The 18,181-nt window shown below is 34.9% G+C and overlaps 1 protein-coding gene across 1 annotated transcript; it reads right to left on the bottom strand.

The window, feature by feature from the left end:
* Positions 1 to 2,949: 2,949 nt before the first annotated feature.
* LOC145333581 (uncharacterized) lies at positions 2,950 to 16,817 on the bottom strand. The gene is made up of 18 exons (XM_080178741.1): positions 16,782 to 16,817; positions 15,179 to 15,245; positions 14,790 to 14,927; positions 14,162 to 14,256; positions 13,415 to 13,548; positions 12,768 to 12,826; positions 11,381 to 11,541; positions 10,950 to 11,185; positions 10,497 to 10,571; positions 9,114 to 9,148; positions 8,687 to 8,778; positions 7,410 to 8,206; positions 6,921 to 7,011; positions 6,207 to 6,260; positions 5,678 to 5,730; positions 4,836 to 4,906; positions 4,234 to 4,312; positions 2,950 to 3,744 (listed from the first exon to the last, which is right to left on the bottom strand). Exons 3-16 carry the CDS (start codon positions 14,904 to 14,906, stop codon positions 4,893 to 4,895), a joined length of 2,013 nt encoding a protein of 670 aa, XP_080034867.1. The 5' UTR covers positions 14,907 to 14,927; positions 15,179 to 15,245; positions 16,782 to 16,817; the 3' UTR covers positions 2,950 to 3,744; positions 4,234 to 4,312; positions 4,836 to 4,892.
* Between the last annotated feature and the right edge of the window lie 1,364 nt (positions 16,818 to 18,181).

The raw sequence follows: 18,181 nt of genomic DNA, 5'->3' as shown, positions 1-18,181 counted from the left end.
AAGAAAAAAACACAAATTAAGAAAATAAGTCCTAAATAATTCTAGTTGAAGTTAAGATTTTAGTTTTTTTTTGTTTGCTTTATAATCAACATTTAAGTAGACAGTAAGAGAAAACATGTTTTCACCGGTTGCCACCGGCTAAAAATACGATATTTGATTACCCAAAGACATATTATAATCGCCTGTACCGGTTTCATTTACCCCCCCGCGCCCCCGTAGGGGTTTTTATCGCGTTTTCTGAGGGGTGGTGCACGAAAAGTTTGTTAGGAAAGTCTTTTAAACGCGCTTTTAAAGTCAAAATGTGAGATGTAATACATATAAATATAAGACGCAAAATATAGAAAATATTTATTCAGACTTTAAATTAAAGTCAGTAATGAATATTTTCAAGTTCTATTGCACCAAATGATGAGGGGGGGGGGGGTAAGCCAAAATATAACCTCTTTATGTTCGAGATTTTAATGTAACTAAATAATCATTTCTATAGATTATTACAAATATCAGGGATCTAAAGGGATAAGACAAAGTATGATAAATTGATATACATCCCCAATGATAATACACAAAATTACCCCTTGTGTAGATTAAAATTAGCAGTTAAAAAATGTTATAAACAGCACAATGTCCCCTCCCTCACTGCGAAAAGGTAAATTTAATATGCAAAAAACTTGGTGTTCTTATGATCAATCGAAATTGGAATTAGCAAGTAGTCTATCTGTCTATCTATTGGTAATTTTTGTTTTTAAATTATGTAGTTACATGGTATTTATGTTTAACGTCAGCAATTTTATTTAGGAAGGGAGGGGACATTAGGCTGTTTATTACACTAGTCCCCAAACTTCAAAGTTTTATAATAACGTTTTTATATTCGTTTGCATAACAACTTTAGGCAATTTGATTGATTTTTTATTGGTTGGTTCATTAAGTTGAGTGTCAAAACTTTTCAATCACAAATTTTCATCTACAGACGATTAATTTTGTAATATAATTTAATGTATCAGTATTGGGGATATTCAATTCATACATTAATCGGTTATTGTTTTGTTCCTTAGATACCTGGGTGTTAATCTATAATACAAAGTAGCTTGCTGTCTGTTTGTCTGTCCGTCCGTCCCATAAGATCTCGGTAACCAATAAACCGATTGAATTCTACTCTTCAGGGAATATATCTACTGGTCGTGTGGTGGTTATAAGCTATTTTTCAATTGTTTTAAGGAATTAAATTTTTTCTTTTTAAAAGTGAAGTTTTCTATAATTAGGGTCGGTCCGTCCGTACGTCCGTTACAGTTAGCTCCCTTCATTCATTTAAACAGGTTAGAATTGTCCTATCTATTTCAAACTTTGCATGCTGATTCCTACAACAGTTAGGTACGACTTAGAAAGTAACACATAATCGTTGCTAGAAAGTCTGTACTTCCATTTTAAAAAGGCTGATTTTTACTTTTTTGACAACAAATTTTTGAAAGTTAAAAATATCCTATTCATCTGATTTTTTGAATACTGATTCCTATTACAATAAGGTATAGTGTGTTAAACGAAACATCTCTATAATCAAGTCCTAAAAACGTCAGTATGTCCTTAAACTGTAACATGCACTTTATCAGATTTGCAACAAATTTACTTACAAAATGTAAAATAAGTCTTTTTTGCACATTAATGTACATTTATGTAAGAGATATATAATTATTTGCATGTTGCACCATATTTTCTCCTAATCAAATAATATGGCCTTTCCAGCATGAATATATATAACGATATCCCCTACCCTCCTACTGGACGTAAGAACTGACCAATAAATGAAGACTAAAGTAGCAACCTAAATTGACAAAAAAAATTCCCCTGTTATAATATCCACGTATGTTATATTTATTATTATATAGTATAGATGGATTGATAGATGGATAGATAGATGGATAGATAGATGGATAGATAGATGGATAGATAGATGGATAGATAGATGGATAGATAGATGGATAGATAGATGGATAGATAGATGGATAGATAGATGGATAGATAGATGGATAGATAGATGGATAGATAGATGGATAGATAGATGGATAGATAGATGGATAGATAGATGGATAGATAGATGGATAGATAGATGGATAGATAGATGGATAGATAGATGGATAGATAGATGGATAGATAGATGGATAGATAGATGGATAGGGTAAGGGGGGCTATTTTCGGGTAGGAATTAATCTGGTAATTTTCGACCTACCTTCATAAAATGACCTTTATCTCTATGTTGCATTCAAATGACAGAAAAAAAACATAAAAGCAAATTTGTTTGTTGTTAAATTGCCTACAAAAAAGTATAAAATGAAATTTTTGTGAGATGAATTTTAAGGGTAGTAAATAATTAAATCCCCTTTTTGGTTGATTTGCCCCAATGTGGAATGGGGTAAAAAGGGGGATGATGGTCGTTTAGCCCGCTACAAGTTTCACTTTATTAGAGTACATGATAATCTGGTAAACAAGATGCAAGTAATTTAAATCCATTTTTGCAGAGTTGATAGCACATAATTTATTCTTAAATCCCAATCAACTCTCTTTCAGTAATTTATTTTGACATCACTTTTTTTTTAGTTTTCAACATAATTTTAGAAATTTTTATTTAGAGCAAATAATGTCTTATCAACATGCAAAGCGTTTTCTATAAAGATTCTCTTACTATGTCTGTAACTATGCAATGGTTTTATATGATATTGTTAACTAGCGGCGACGCCCCTAGTGGCACTTTAAATATTTGGTTTTTTTGCATAAAAAAATCGACTTTTTGTTATTTCTCTTGGCAGGGTGGTGGTACCATCCTCCAAAATAGGAATAAACTTCCCGGAACCTATGAGAAGCTACCTGTAAAAAAGTACCCGATCGGTTTAGCGGTTTGCGAGATCCTTCGGTACAAACATACAGACAGACATCGTTCAACTTTGTATTAAAGATAAATTTTTCAAGATTTTCATAGTGTAGCCTCAAATTTGTTCATCTAAAGTTTCTAATTTTTCTGCATTTAAGAAGTTTTGCAACAAATTTACGCTTAATTTTGTCAAAACTTATAAAAAAAATTTATTTCGTATACCTATTCAGTTCTGACATTCTACAAAAGTTAAAGTTAGTCTGTCATACCGTTTCAGAGCTTCGCTTGTATGGAAGTTGTCATCCTTGTTCTTAATATTCTTACTGAAATAAAATAAAATTTCTAAAAAAATATATTTCATTTACGTAGGTACAGTTTTCACTGAAAAAAAACAACAGGAAAAAATAACAGAAAATGTTGTTAAAAAGAAATTCTCGATAACAAATTGAAATATATTATCAGATTTCTTTACCAATTAAAAAATACTAATAGCCAAATTGGAATATAATAATAGATTTCTTTCACATTTAAATATAACTGGTTAACTTTACTTCATTATCCAATAAAGGAAAAAATTTTTACGTATTTTTCGTAAGGATGTGTTTAACCATTAAGTCAAAAAAGGTTATTATGTCAAACTATTCTTAATTGTGAACATTTCATATATATACAATTGTTAAAAATTGAGAACAATTTGACTTAATAAGCGCATTTGACTACACTATTACTAAAAATTTTAAGGAAAAAAAAAACGAAAAAGACCCCCTTTGTAAGCATGGATAGGACGATGGAAGATACAATATAAAAGTATATTTTATTCTGGAGTTTTGAGGGCATCCGAATATGTAGAATTGTTATCAGTGCCACACCCAACATCTGGTGTCCTGGTACAAAAAATATACATTATTACTTATTTACTAGCATTATACTTCAGGGATCAGAGATAAGACAATGGCCGATGAATTGATGTACATTCTCATTGGTTATACACAAACTTATCCTTTATGTAGATTACTATAAGTGGTTGAAACGTTAGGACACGCAACATAATGAACACAACCAATCAAAATTCAATAAAAGTTGTTGAGCCAACGAATAAGAAATTGTCATTATAATATAACTTTTGGGAATAGTCTAATTAACAGTCCAATGTCCCCTCCCTCCCAGTTTATACGTAATAATTTTGTTACACCCCCTGAAAACAAAATCGACTTCTGAAAAAAAGTTGGTTTATTTCCATAAAAGCTCATAAAAGTTCATCAAATAGTTCCAAAGGCTTCAGAACGTTCAGTTTTAATCATATATGACCGTTCATAGTCTTGTCGGAATTTAATTGACTTGGAAAAAATGTCATGGATTAATGTATCTTTTGCCTGAGTCCTTGACCAGCGTTCGCCGAGGTAAGATTTCCAAAATTTCCATAATCATTAGGTGAACCCATTTCAGTACAATCTAAAAAACAGGGCGCATAAGCAAGGACGTACAATGGGGGTGGGGGGAGGGGTAAAGGGGTGATTAACCCCCTAAATGATAAAGCTTGAACGCCCTTGCCTTGCCCAAATTTAAACTCGCTTGCAAAACTAAAATTCTGAAAAGATGTATTGTCAGTTTAGAAACAGGTTTAGAAATCCAGCTGAATTTAAAAGTTATAATATGACGCTTGCACTGAGACTAACACGGGGCTGCCGAGCTCTGCTAATATAATCATTTATCTTATTAAACAAGGGTGACAACATCAATAAGAAGAGAAGTACAAAACAATCATGGATGGTCAAACGAGCAAAGTAAATTGTAAGGAAGATGTTCAAATGTATATTTTTTTCATAAAGTAGTAGTATTTTCATTTTTAAGCTTAGGATTTCCTTTTTAGGGAAGCTTCACATATGTCACGAGATTGTTTTAGGCTATTTTATTTATAGATTTCCTCTACATCGTTACAGACGGACAAACACACTTCCATATATATATTTGTAACCTGTACGACTTGGAGTTTTAAGTTCTGGCACACCAGGATGATAATCACCATGCGCCTCTAGTTCACTGTCTGATTAATGGATATATTATTTCTTGGATCTTACACCAGATTTTCATGTTCTCCAATAAAATGAAACACGTAGCGGGCCAAAATAACAAAAATGCAGGGTTTATACAGAACTAAAAATACGATTTGCGATTTTGGAGTTTTTCAAGCCTATTTATAAAAGCTTTACCTACAATAACAGCTACTTAAAATAATGCCTTAACAAGGATGACAACATCGTTTAAAGCGAAGCACTAAAATGGTAGAACAAACAGACATTAACACTTGTATAGTGTCAGAACTGAATAATCAGAATATAAATGTATAAGAGTCGAAGCAAAATTGTAAGTAAATTTGTTTAAAAACTGCTTGATACAGGATAATGTTTATGGATATACTTACATTTTTAGGACTTGATTATAGAGTTGCTTCGCTTATAACATGATACTTTAATGTCACAGGAATCAAAATTTACCAAAAATCAGATCAATGGGGTGATTAGATCACATAAAAATTTAAAAAGTAAAAAATCAACATGTTTAAAATGGACGTACAGACATTCTGGTAATGATTATAGAGTTGCTACGCTTTCTAAATCGTACCTAACTACTAAAGGAATCACCATGCAACGTTTAAAATCGATAGGACAATTCTAACATGCCTAAATTAAGCCTAAAAAGTTATCTCTCTGTGACGGACGGACCGACCCTAATTATAGAAAAGCTTTGCTTTTAAAAACAATATATAAATTTTATATTCATCCATATATCCATTTATAATTTCATCCATGTGTCCCTTGTAGTAAAGGTAGATAATGACATCCTCCAGTATTTTCTGTTTCAATTTTATCCTAGAAATATTCAGGGATTGTAGGGATAAGACAATGGACACTAAATTGATACATCCCAAATGAGGATTGACAAGATTACCCCTTCAAAGGATTAACATTAGTTGTAAGGTTTGGCACTACTAGTTGGAACTAATAGTGGCCAAATTTTTCTACTAATAATTTTAGTAGGTAGAAGGGGTAATTTTGTTTTTCATAATCGGGGATGTACCTTCATTCATTGTCCACTTTCTTATCCCTTAAATTCCCTACCTAGGAGTGGCTTTATTAGGTGTTAGGACTGATAAAAATACGGGCTATTATTATATAAAGAAGTTACAGTAACAGGATGCGCGTTTGTGTGAACCTAAGGTTTATAATTATTTTTGGGGAGGGTACAACCACCCCTCTAAAAATAAGCCACTAAAAAATTACCCTCCAATTTTTTTTTTTTCGGTTCCTATCCACCGGATTCGAATGAATACGAGAAAGATATTTACCCTTGTTTCACATTTTCTTCTGTGTCTGTATCGGTATCTGACGTGTTTTTCATCCTATAAAAAAAGGAACATTGAAGATAGACGGCTGAAATTTTAAGTGATGATTCCATGTTAGCCATGCTTCAAAAGTCAAAGATACTGATTTATATATAACTAGCGGATACGCAACTAGAGGCCTCTAGTGGCACTTTAAATGTACTTGAGAAACAAATTTCTATGTTGCGTTCAAGTCTCACGTCATTTTTTTGTGGTTTCAAGAAAAACATCCATGCATTTTATTTTGGAGGGGGTAAAAAATAAAGATAAGGTGGTAAATATTTTTTTTTTTTTTTGGGGGGGGGGAAGGTAAGGGGGGTTGGCAATAATCCAATAATTATCATGTAAAATTTGAAATCAATTAGACGATTCTAACATACCTAAATTGACGAAAAAGCAAATGTAATCAAACACGTCACGATAGTCGCAGGCTGTCGTATTCGTCCAAGAGAGGGGGTCAAGGGTTGTTTAACCCCCACAAACTTTTAAACCCCGTATTTTACCCACCTCGAAATTTTAAAAATACATAGGATTACTCCCCTAAAACCTTGGAAACCTCTTATTTTACCCCCCTCAAATTAAAAAGCTTGGGCGCACCTGCAGGATGTAACAAAAATTTTAAGTCAATCCAAAAGTTACTTTTCTAATATTGCTACTCTGTTTAATTATTAACATTACCTTTGCATTTGTGAAGATTGTTGTCCTTGTTGATCAGATGAAGATGGAACACAAAAGAATGGCTCCAACCCTTTCCAGTAACATTCTTCACCTAAGATAATTTAATAACATTTGTTCCGTAAATTCGCGACCGTGGCTACTATGTCAGGTGCGCGAAATTAATAGTTAGAGTTCATAGAATGCCTTGGCCCAAAACAGGCGCAACTCATGGACAAGCACAGTTAGGACTTCTCAGACAAAGGTCGTGTAAAAGAAAAGAGGGGGCAGGAGTTAAAAAATGGTATGTAAAGGGTCTGGGGACCCTTTTCCGACTTTCAATTGGGTCTTTTAATATCAGCCAACAGTGTCGGAAATATTAACACAGCCAATTTAATACGATAGAGCAGAAAGCCATGATTTGCTAGCCGAATATAAAAGTCCCCACCACCACTAGAACCAGGTAGTGTTTGCGGTATACATCTATACTTATACATTTATTTATTAAATAACCTGTTTCTTGTTCCTGAGCCGTAGGGAATGGTGGATCATGATCCTGAGCTGTAGGGAATGGTGGATCATGATCCTGAGCTGTAGGGAATGGTGGATCATGATCCTGAGCTGTAGGGAATGGTGGATCATGATCCTGAGCTATAGGGAATGGTGGATCATGATCCTGAGCTGTAGGGAATGGTGGATCATGATCCTGAGCTGTAGGGAATGGTGGATCATGATAATGAGCTGTAGGGAATGGTGGATCATGATCCTGAGCTGTAGGGAATGGTGGATCATGATCCTGAGCTATAGGGAATGGTGGATCATGATCCTGAGCTGTAGGGAATGGTGGATCATGATCCTGAGCTGTAGGGAATGGTGGATCATGATCCTGAGCTGTAGGGAATGGTGGATCATGATCCTGAGCTGTAGGGAATGGTGGATCATGATCCTGAGCTGTAGGGAATGGTGGATCATGATCCTGAGCTGTAGGGAATGGTGGATCATGATCCTGAGCTATAGGGAATGGTGGATCATGATCCTGAGCTGTAGGGAATGGTGGATCATGATCCTGAGCTGTAGGGAATGGTGGATCATGATCCTGAGCTGTAGGGAATGGTGGATCATGATCCTGAGCTGTAGGGAATGGTGGATCATGATCCTGAGCTGTAGGGAATGGTGGATCATGATCCTGAGCTATAGGGAGTGGTGGATCATGATCCTGAGCTGTAGGGAATGGTGGATCATGATCCTGAGCTGTAGGGAATGGTGGCTCCGAATTTCTTGTCGCCAATGTCACAGCTCTATGTTTCACTCTGAAAACAAATTAAAGGGGACTATTCACATAAAAAAGCAAGTGATTTAATATAATATGTAAGACATATTTTTTAATCTAACTGTAAGGTGCTTAAAATATCACTTGCTCTCGTTCTTGAGTTGTCCCCTTTAGGTTGAAAAAGGGCATTAAAAAAAGAATTATACAATACACAGGAAAAAGGGAATGATATTCTGACAAACAATTTCAAAGAAAAATTTCCCCACAACCCCCTTCCCTTCTCTTCTTACCCACCCCTCTTCAATTACAAGAAGAAAATAATATACTTCCACCAGACTTTAAAAGGTTTCGTGTTTTTTTTGTAGAATTGACTATTAAAATAGCTACCCCTGTACAATACATGTAATCCAATAAATGATGGCTTAATAGTAGGCTCTAAAAATCAACCAAAAAGAAATCAATGAATTTTATTATTGATTGATTAGGTTTTTGCAAAATGCCGCGCATACAAAATTTATACCTGACACTAGTAGTGGATCCTACAGTTGCCAGAATTGCTGAGTTGATTTCATTGGCTTGCACGTCTGAAACTTCCTTAGGGACTAGATGCACCTTCGGATAGAAAGTTTTAAACGTTTTAAAATATTGGGAGGGTGAAGGTAGCCTCCCATAGAATAGTTATAAATTTTCCTGGACCCATGATAAACTTTAATGTAAATGTGAACCTTATCGGATCAGCAGATAGCAAGATCCTTTGCTACACATACAAACAGACATCATTTTACCTTTAAATTTTTATCTGCATCATTGAAATACAAGATGTTTCATTTCCCTTTTTAATAGAATACATTTTTATTGCCAAGTAAAGGTTAGATTAATGAACTAAATAAATGTCTTTGGTATGATACAGTTTCAAAATATAATCCATAAGAGTAGAGTTTATTTACCTTACTAACAGATTCAGAATATATTTCATCGCCTCCTTAATTAAGATAATTAGTTTTCTTTAAATTGATAAGGATCATTTTAGTTTTAAAAGAAAATAGTTTAGACTTTTTTGGGTGTATTTTTTCTCTTTTTCTGAACCTATAAGAAGCTAAACAAACATCACTGTAAAGGAGAACTATATACGTCCAACGGTTTGCGAGTTCTTAAGCTTCACACAGACAACCTGTTACTTTTATATAAGGAAAAACGAAGAATAAAAGAATTAGTTTAAAAAAGCAGTTAACAGTTATTTCTCGCATCGTATTATAAACGGCTTTCCGCGGATATAGAATGTACAATTATAAGATTAAAACCAGTTTTTTAGCCCCGAGGTTTTATGATTCGTAGGAAGCTGGATATAATACGATGCTAGACATAGTTTTTTCGTATGGATGAGAACCGGCTCCTATCCACCGGATTCGAATGAATACGAGAAAAGAATTTAAAGTTTTACAATTGTTTGTACAAATTTTTGAAATTCAAATTGATCTAATTCAGGGTTGTCGAATTGGGCACTTTTTTTGATATTGGGCGGCCCAATTGCCCAAAAGGGTTCTGGGCGGGTTTTGGGCGCCCAAAAGTGGTTTTGGGCACCCTTTTTGGGCAAATGTCGTAAAAAGCATATAAAAAGGATATAAAATAGCCTAAAACCATACCTAAACTTATTATTAGAAATAATATAGCCTAAAACCATCTCAGGACCAATAAAAGCTCCACTGGAAAAGAGAACCATATCGGTTCAGCAGTTAGCGAAATCCTTTTCTATATACAGAAAAAGCTTACTAATTTATATAGTTAACTAGCGGCTACGGCTCTAGAGGCCTCTAGGGGCACTTGAGGAGGGGAGAGTCAAATTTGATAATCCAATTATTAAAAAAAAGGAAAACAATTTGAGGGGGGGGGGAATAATTTTTTTTTTTTTTTTGGGGGGGGGGGTGTTTTTCCTCCCCCCATTTTTACTTTTAGTTTTAAAAAGTTTTTGGGGGAGTGTAATTTTTTTCTAGGGGCGATTTCTCTTAGGATGGTGGTGGTTCCCTCCCCAAAAATAGTTATAAACCTTCCCAGAACCTATGAGAAGCTACCCTGTTAAGGAGAACCCGATCGGTTCAGCGGTTAGCAAGATCCTTCGGTACAAACACACAGACACACATCCTGTTACTTTAGTATAAGGAGATCACCCAAGAAATAGGCCCGCCCCTCCCCTCTTTTTTAACCCCCTCTTCTTTTTCTATCCCCCTAAAAGGGGGGTGCCCAAAACTGCCCAAAGGGACCTTATATTGGGCGGCCCAAAAGCGCCCGCCCAAAACTGCCCGCCCAAAATGACAACCCTGATCTAATTTGACCTTCAGTAGATGGTCCTATCCAATTAGATCCTACTCCTTTATTGAGAGATCCTGTTTGTTTTAAGCCAGATTCCTATTATTTTGACACATGTAAAAGTTAAGAATCATATACTGCCCAACTATATCGTATTTGCATTATTTTCTGAAACTCTTTCTTTCCAGTAATCGAGGAAAATTTAATTTACAGTTAACTAAGGGTTTTAATGTATATTGTATGTATACCCCTTAAACCATCGAGTTGACTATAGAAACCCATTGTCATCTTATTTTCTATTAAAAGTGTTTCTAGCCCTTCTAGGGAGCTAAATTTCTAAGTAGCCATGTCCTAGCGAGACTCTCTAAACCTTGATAAACCTAACTTATCAAAAAAATTTCCTTTTAAAATTTGTTTGCAGTCCACTTACAGTTTACATAAAATTTATGGTTCTAACTTAGATTTCATGTGGTTTTCCTTAAGATGTGATGTTCCTCTTGCCAGAGATCCTCTTCTGTAACCTCTTGGATTGGAGGAACTTGAAACTCCTCTTGATGATGAACCAGAACCAGCTCCTCTAGATGTCCCAGGTTTGGACTCGCCATCTCTTGAAGATGCAGGTAGAGAAACTCCACCTCTTGAAGCTCCTCTTAATGAAGAAGTTCCAGGTAGAGATGCTCCACCCCTTGAAACTCCTCTTGATACTCTTGGCCCTCTTTAAACAATAATGCATTAACAAAGAATTTTTTTTTACTTTCCTATCGTAAAGATACAGATAAAACCACAGGAACGGAATATGTAAAAATAACGGTATAGACACTTAAATAGGTACTTATGGTTGATATAAAGTTCCAACAGGCCCTAACAGAATATGTACAGTACATCTAAGATATTTTTATTTAATTGTTACCTTGATCCTCTGCGGGTGGGATTCGAACCTCTACCCCTTCCACGACTTCCACTTGGTATATAATCTGTGTCCATATTAGTTTCTCTACCACGTCCCCTTCTAGCACCGATAATGTCCTTGTTGAATGTGCTATCCTCAAGATTGATACCGTCTTGCACTTCCTTTGAAAATATAATGCTGCTTGGATAGCCTATAGAGGACGGATAGCCTATAGAGGACGGATAAAACCTTGCGTACTTAATTTATGCATCTGTGGTACGGTGGGAATAAATGACTTGTATATATTCTTCGCTCCCCAAATGTTTGTGTAGTTGTTATGTACAATTATGAGAGATCTAAAAATAGACATCTATAAACAAAATCTTGCTTAATAATGTGATTATATGGTAAAACGCTTTTCAGACAAACAACCCTTTGATTGTACAACTTTTGTCTGGCAGTTCTAACTTTAAATGGTAATGAGTTGCACCTGATATAGGGTAAGGCATTCCTATTACTTTAACTATTTACTAATAGCTGCGCCAAAGTTCTGCATTCGAGGGGGTAGGAAAATAAAGAAAAATAACATAAATCCCATCCTTTAAACATAAAACTAAAATAGCTTACAACCATCACTAGACCTATATGAAGCTTTCCTAAATTATAGATCTCAATCAATATAGAAGTTATTGAAATCATTAGCCACAGACATATCATTATTACTACTTTATATAAAAGGATTTTGCACACCTGATATTGCAGTAGTAGGAACCATTTTTAAAATCTTTAGTTATAATAACTGGGTAATCAGTCAGGGAGTAAGGGAGGGGACAATGGATCGAATATTCAATTTTTATGAGTCTCAGACTTTGGGGACTGGCTTAAAGGGAATGTGCAAGAATTTAGCAGTTTCTGACTGAGTTTGGGGACTTGCGCATAGAATGCCGCTACTCATTATGTATGTTTTGAATATTGCAGACGGGGAGAAGGGATAAGGGAAGTGGGGGGAAGGGAAATAAAAACTCGTTGTGTTAGTTTGGAATGTAGCAGACGGGGAGAAGGGAGAATGGAGGGGGGGCAAGGGGCAAGGGAAATAAACAGAATAAAAAGGGGCAGGCATATTCTTGCTAGCAGCTGGCCGGGTCCAATAATCTTTTAATATAAAAATCACACCAAAAAACCTCAATATATTTCATCAAAAACAAGTTGTGATTCTACTTTACATGACGCTATGGAAATCTATTATTCAATTAATAATCCCTTTATAATTTCCTACCAATTTATTGGATTAAACTGGATTTCATGCCCTTTCTTTGATAACTCTTATATTGAATTAATTGCCCATTGTCCCCTCCTGGTAATCAGTGCTTGTCTGTGTATAAATAATATTGTTAAATAAGGCAATTACCTCTTCATCAGCACTAAGCTCAATGTAGTCTTCAATAGGTGCATTTACAACACCATGTTCTAGAAAATTAAACATCATAAGCCTTTAAACTGATACTTACGTATTTGCTGGTTGTTAGGGGCGTAAAACTCTTTATGTGCAATTAAGTTATCTGGATCTACTGCAGTTCAATGTGAAATATTGCTGATAAGCAATATTTACAAAAAAAAACTATGAATTGGTTATTCCAGATTATTTGTAGGTCTTCTTATGCCGCTTAAATTGGTGTGCGGGTATGATCTGTACGTTCAGCCGTTTGGCAGCTAGTAGCCTATAAAATTCATAGATTTTTGGAAATATTGCTTACCAGCAATATTTTACCGTGAACTGCAGTAGATCCAATTATCTTTATAGACAAGTAACAAAAAGCTCTACTCTTAAAAGCCTTAAAATGGCACAGCAATAGGTGAAGCTCATTTCTTGCAATATTTTTAAATAAGTTTTAGAATATGTTAGTACCTATAATAATAAAAGTCTTAAATTTTAGGTAAACTAATTAGGACCTTTCAACATAGATTGACATTTATCAATGAATATTTATTAAATCATTTGTCCATAAAGCTATTTCTTTATGTATTCAACTTTTTCATAAAAATTCATCTGTTTACCTCTTTTCTCTCCTTTCTGTCTGTTATCCGCTGATGGTAGTTGATCAATGAGAAATTGTTGAAAATTGAATAGAGTCTCCTGCATGGGATGCACTTCAGTTGGGTTACTTCCTGCAACCATGTCACATGGTTTCCTAATTGTTTTAGGTACTCTAATATTTTCATTAGTTGATACTTCATCAGGGAAACATGGTATCAGAGAAGATGGGTTTTTGAAAGATGAATGCCGCGTTTTTTCGACATTGATTGATTGAACGAAGACGATAGGATTTCAACAGAGTATACAACTTAAAAAAAGGATAGAAGATAATTTGTTTTTCTTCTATAAAGGCCGTACCAACAAAGCGAAATAATTAAATAAATAGTTGTATACTCTGTTTAAATTTCGCGAATCGAAAAAACGCGGCATTCATCTTACAAAAAACAATCTCAGAGCCCAACCTATCATTTAACTAGACGGGCGAGGCTGCTGTTCTTGACACTCTTATGCCAGGTCCAACAACAAAGGATAACTAAGGGGAGCCAAATCTCTCCGTTTTTGTTTAAGCACCTGGGGTATTAGGTTAAGTAACACCCAAAAGACAATCAACTTTTTGAATTGTACGACCTTTGTCTGGAAGCCCCATATGTACATAGTTATGAGTTGCATCTATTTTAGGACAAGGCATTCCCTCTACTATCTATTAATGTTGCACACATTAACTCTATTAGCTTGTAATCATTTGATAAATTAGACATTAGAGTGGCCTTCTAGAGTGATCATGTGCTGGAATATTTGGGCAAGCAGCATGACTGTTGTGGTTATAACCCTCATACTCTTGATGATTTTCTAATTCTTCATTCTAAAATACATTTATAAAGAATAAGAAATGTGATGCAAATCATATTTTGTATTGTTTATCTACAATGCATTGGGAGAAAAACTATTTTGCTTTCTTCTCTTAACTATGAAAGTATAATAGCAGAAAAACAGATAAATGTGTAATGTATAGATGTATAACTCAGATAACTATCTGGCCCAACTTGGAGGTACCTATTTTGTCTGCTCGCAAATTGATTTTGTAGCGACTTGGTAATGTTTTTTTTTCCAATGCTATTAGCTAATATTCAAAGACCCAATTAAGAGTCAGCACAGAGTCACACCACGTGGACAGAGTTACATATAGCTCGTGACCACTCTATACTTTTACTTTACAAATTAAAGGCAGTCAAGTAGCAAAAATGTTATTTCTTTTTGCTTTAATGAGCATTTGTATGTGATCCTAAAAAAGTTTGGACTTCTTACTCATATAGCAGCTGAATAAACATAACGACTGACATAACAAATTTACAGAGTAGCTTCAAATGTATCAAAATTTCTTTGCCCTTATATAACCTGACTCTGATGGAAAAGCTGTTGGCTAAAATGTTGAGCATTCTCCTGTCCGTGGTTGGAATAATCGTCTGATTGGCTTTGATCTTGGTGTGGCCTTCTGATACTGTGATGATCCATATGTTGTGCAGGTTCACAGGACTATAGTGTACAGGGTCATTTTTAAAAGAATCAATAATAACCATCCTGACAAAGTTTAAGTTTAAAATAACTGCAAAGTAAACATATTTTTGCCAGTTAAAAATGATCATTAATGATGCAAAAGTTATTGTATTATTCTATTAATTTTTAATTTGCTAAAAGAACTGCATTACAAATGTTTGATTCTAAAACAGTTCAAATTTAATATCGAAAAGGCTTTTCAGGAAAGCTTTATTTTTCTCTTAAATTACCCTGTACAACTGTGTGTTTGGTGGATAAACTTGTCCAAACTGAGAATTCTGCCAATACCAGTCCTGAATTTTAAAATGTTTGAATGCTTCCCAGCTTTATTTACAGAAAACTATTTTAGTATCCATTCCTAATTGAGTAGTTTTGGATACCTAATAGCTCCTATGTGGAGAGCGTTATTAATTTGGGACACCTCATATCCTTAGCGAGGGTAATAGATCTATAGTATAGATGTATATACAGACAACTACCTCCCATCCTTTTTCAACGACCTTCTTAGTCTGGTTCTAAATTATTCTCTGCTATTTGGCTGTGTTAATATAAGCGACACTATTGGTTGATTTTCAATTACCCATAGAAAGGTTGCACAAGGTGGTTGCGATGGGGAGATACAGTTATTTAACCCTTTATCTTGTTTTACTCTCATGCAAGGGTAAGGTAATTAAGAGAAGCTCGAATGCGAAGGCATGTCGAGTAATAAATTGCGTGAATGTGGAACTTGGACTGGCCCTAGTGTCTATAATAAAAGTGTTTCGTCCTGAGGTGGATTCTTTAAAAAAATTGCCCCACTAATCGCTTAGTGGGCCAAAATTGTTTTCGTGAAAAAATCCACCAAAATCACATTAAAAATCTACAAAAATTAAACAAAATCATAGAAGCGTTATTAACATAAGATTTTATTTAATTTTTGTAGATTTTTTATGTGATTTTGGATGGTTTATCACGAAAACAATTTTTTAAAAAGAATCCACCTCTGCTCTATGACTACTTTGTTTCAAATACTAAGAAACTGTGACTTTGCTAAATTCATAAGTGCACTAATCATTAAGATATATAAGTTTTCCGGAATTTTAAAGTTAGGGGGAGATTTGAAATCTGCATCAAATTTTGAGGAATTTCTATAAAATTCGTTTTTTCTATAATTCTTTATCTAAAAGCGGAAATGCAATTTAAGTTAATTAATTTTGGCATCTGTGATTGGTGGATTTAAAAAATCTGTGCTCTGATTGGATGGCGTACATCATTCAACCAATTAGAGCGCAGGTAGTTTAAAATCCACCTATCCTATTGGTCAAAATTAATTAACTTAAAATGCATTTCCGCTTTTAGATAAAGAATTATACAAAAAACGAATTTTATAAAAAATCCTCAAAATTTGATGCAGATTTCAAATCTCCCCCTAACATTAAAATTCCGGAAAACTTATATATCTTACTAATCATATCACGATCGAAAGATGTGGCATGGTTTCGAATAGTTCATCTAAAGAATATTCTTATAACCTGAATTTTTTGGAATAACAAGAGGCTGTGATTCGGTCAATTAATTCTGTTTGTAATTACTGAAAATCAAATATTTTTGTGGTGTATAGTTAGCGTAAAATTTTTTATGTAACTCAAGGGAAGTAGATGATAAGGATAGTAAGGGAAAAAAGTTATGAGGAAATTTTCGCTTATTATTGTTTCTCAGAATCCTGGTTCCTTGTTCCTATTGATAAACAGAAATAAAGATTGATGCTTCCACAAAAAATCTTAATTTTTTATTGCCTTTTTTTCTGATCAAATGATAAATAGACATTTAAAGCATATGGACATTTTTTCCTGGCTAGTTTGAGAAACATTCTGAGCAGGATTTTGAAAGTCTATGACATGTAGACAATATTTTTTCTCATTCTTACAATCATTTATTTCCCGATTTAGGTATTTTAGAAGTCTACTAATTCATATGACTTTAGGGGTGTATATTCTGCACAAGAGAACCCTTAGAGCTAGAGGGAGCTAATTTTGGATATAAGCTTCTATGGGGCCAAAGTTACTTTTAAAATTTTCGTCGACCCCCCACCCCACACCCCAAATTTTTTTTTTTTTTGGGGGGGGGGGCGGGTGGATTATACTATAGGATGTTTCTCATAAACGACTTGAGATAAATGGAGCAAACCTTGGGATACAAGTTTTGTAGGCCTATATTTGATTTTAGAATTATCGTTGACCACCCAACCACCCCAAAACCCCTAATTTGGGTGGGGGGTGGGCGGTTGAATTATACTATAGGGTGTTTCTCATAAACGACTTGAGATAAATGGAGCAAACCTTAGGATACAAGTTTTGTAGGCCTATATTTGATTTTAGAATTATCGTTGACCACCCACCCACCCCAAAACCCCTAATTTGGGGGGGGGGTGAATTATACTATAGGGTGTTTCTCATAAACGACTTGAGATAAATGGAGCAAACCTTAGGATACAAGTTTTGTAGGCCTATATTTGATTTTATAATTATCGTTGACCACCCACTCACCCCCAAACCCCTAATTTGGGGGGGGGGGGTGGATTATACTATAGGGTGTTTCTCATAAACGACTTGCAGCAATTTTATTTTGGGTGCTACTCCCTTAGTTTTAGAGATAATTGGATGAAATCTTTTGGGCTGGGTCACTAATTACCCCAACTATTGGTATCTTTAAAAAAAACGGCGGCGGGACCGCCGCTCCCGCCGCCGTTTACCGCCGCCACCAAAAAATTTTTTTTATTGCATTTCTCGCCGATTCCAAATTGCCTAATTTGGCGAGAAATGCAATAAAAATTTTTTTTTTTGTGGTGGCGGTAGACGGCGGCGGGCGGCGGGAGCGGCGGTCCCGTCGCCGTTTTTTTTTAAAAGATACCAATAGTTGGGGTAATTATTGACCCAGCCCAAAAGATTTCATCCAATTATCTCTAAAACTAAGGGAGTAGCACCCAAAATAAAAGTCGAAAAAAAAATTGTAAGTAAAGGGGGACGGGGGGAATGTGGTGACTCGTCACACGACATACCAGCAATTTTATTTTGGGTGCTACTCCCTTAGTTTTAGAGATAATTGGATGAAATCTTTTGGGCTGGGTCACTAATTACCCCAACTATTGGTATCTTTTAAAAAAACGGCTGCGAGACCGCCGCTCCCGCCGCCCGCCGCCATTTACTCCCGCCGCCGTTTTTTTTAAAAGATACCAATAGTTGGGGTAATTAGTG

Source organism: Acartia tonsa, chromosome 12 (genome assembly GCF_053477335.1).
Source record: "Acartia tonsa isolate MP-2025a chromosome 12, ASM5347733v1, whole genome shotgun sequence".
In the NCBI taxonomy this organism is placed as follows: domain Eukaryota; kingdom Metazoa; phylum Arthropoda; class Copepoda; order Calanoida; family Acartiidae; genus Acartia; species Acartia tonsa.
This window is presented reverse-complemented; position numbering and strand designations above follow the sequence as displayed.

Excerpts from the sequence above, each read along its gene's own strand:
- LOC145333581 (XM_080178741.1), bottom strand. The coding sequence starts at position 14,906 with ATGGATCATCACAGTATCAGAAGGCCACACCAAGATCAAAGCCAATCA. Across the intron at positions 8,779-9,113 it reads ATTCTGAATCTGTTAGTAAG|GTGCATCTAGTCCCTAAGGA; the intron begins GTAAATAAACTC and ends TTCTATCCGAAG. Across the intron at positions 6,261-6,920 it reads CAATCTTCACAAATGCAAAG|GATGAAAAACACGTCAGATA; the intron begins GTAATGTTAATA and ends CTTTTTTTATAG.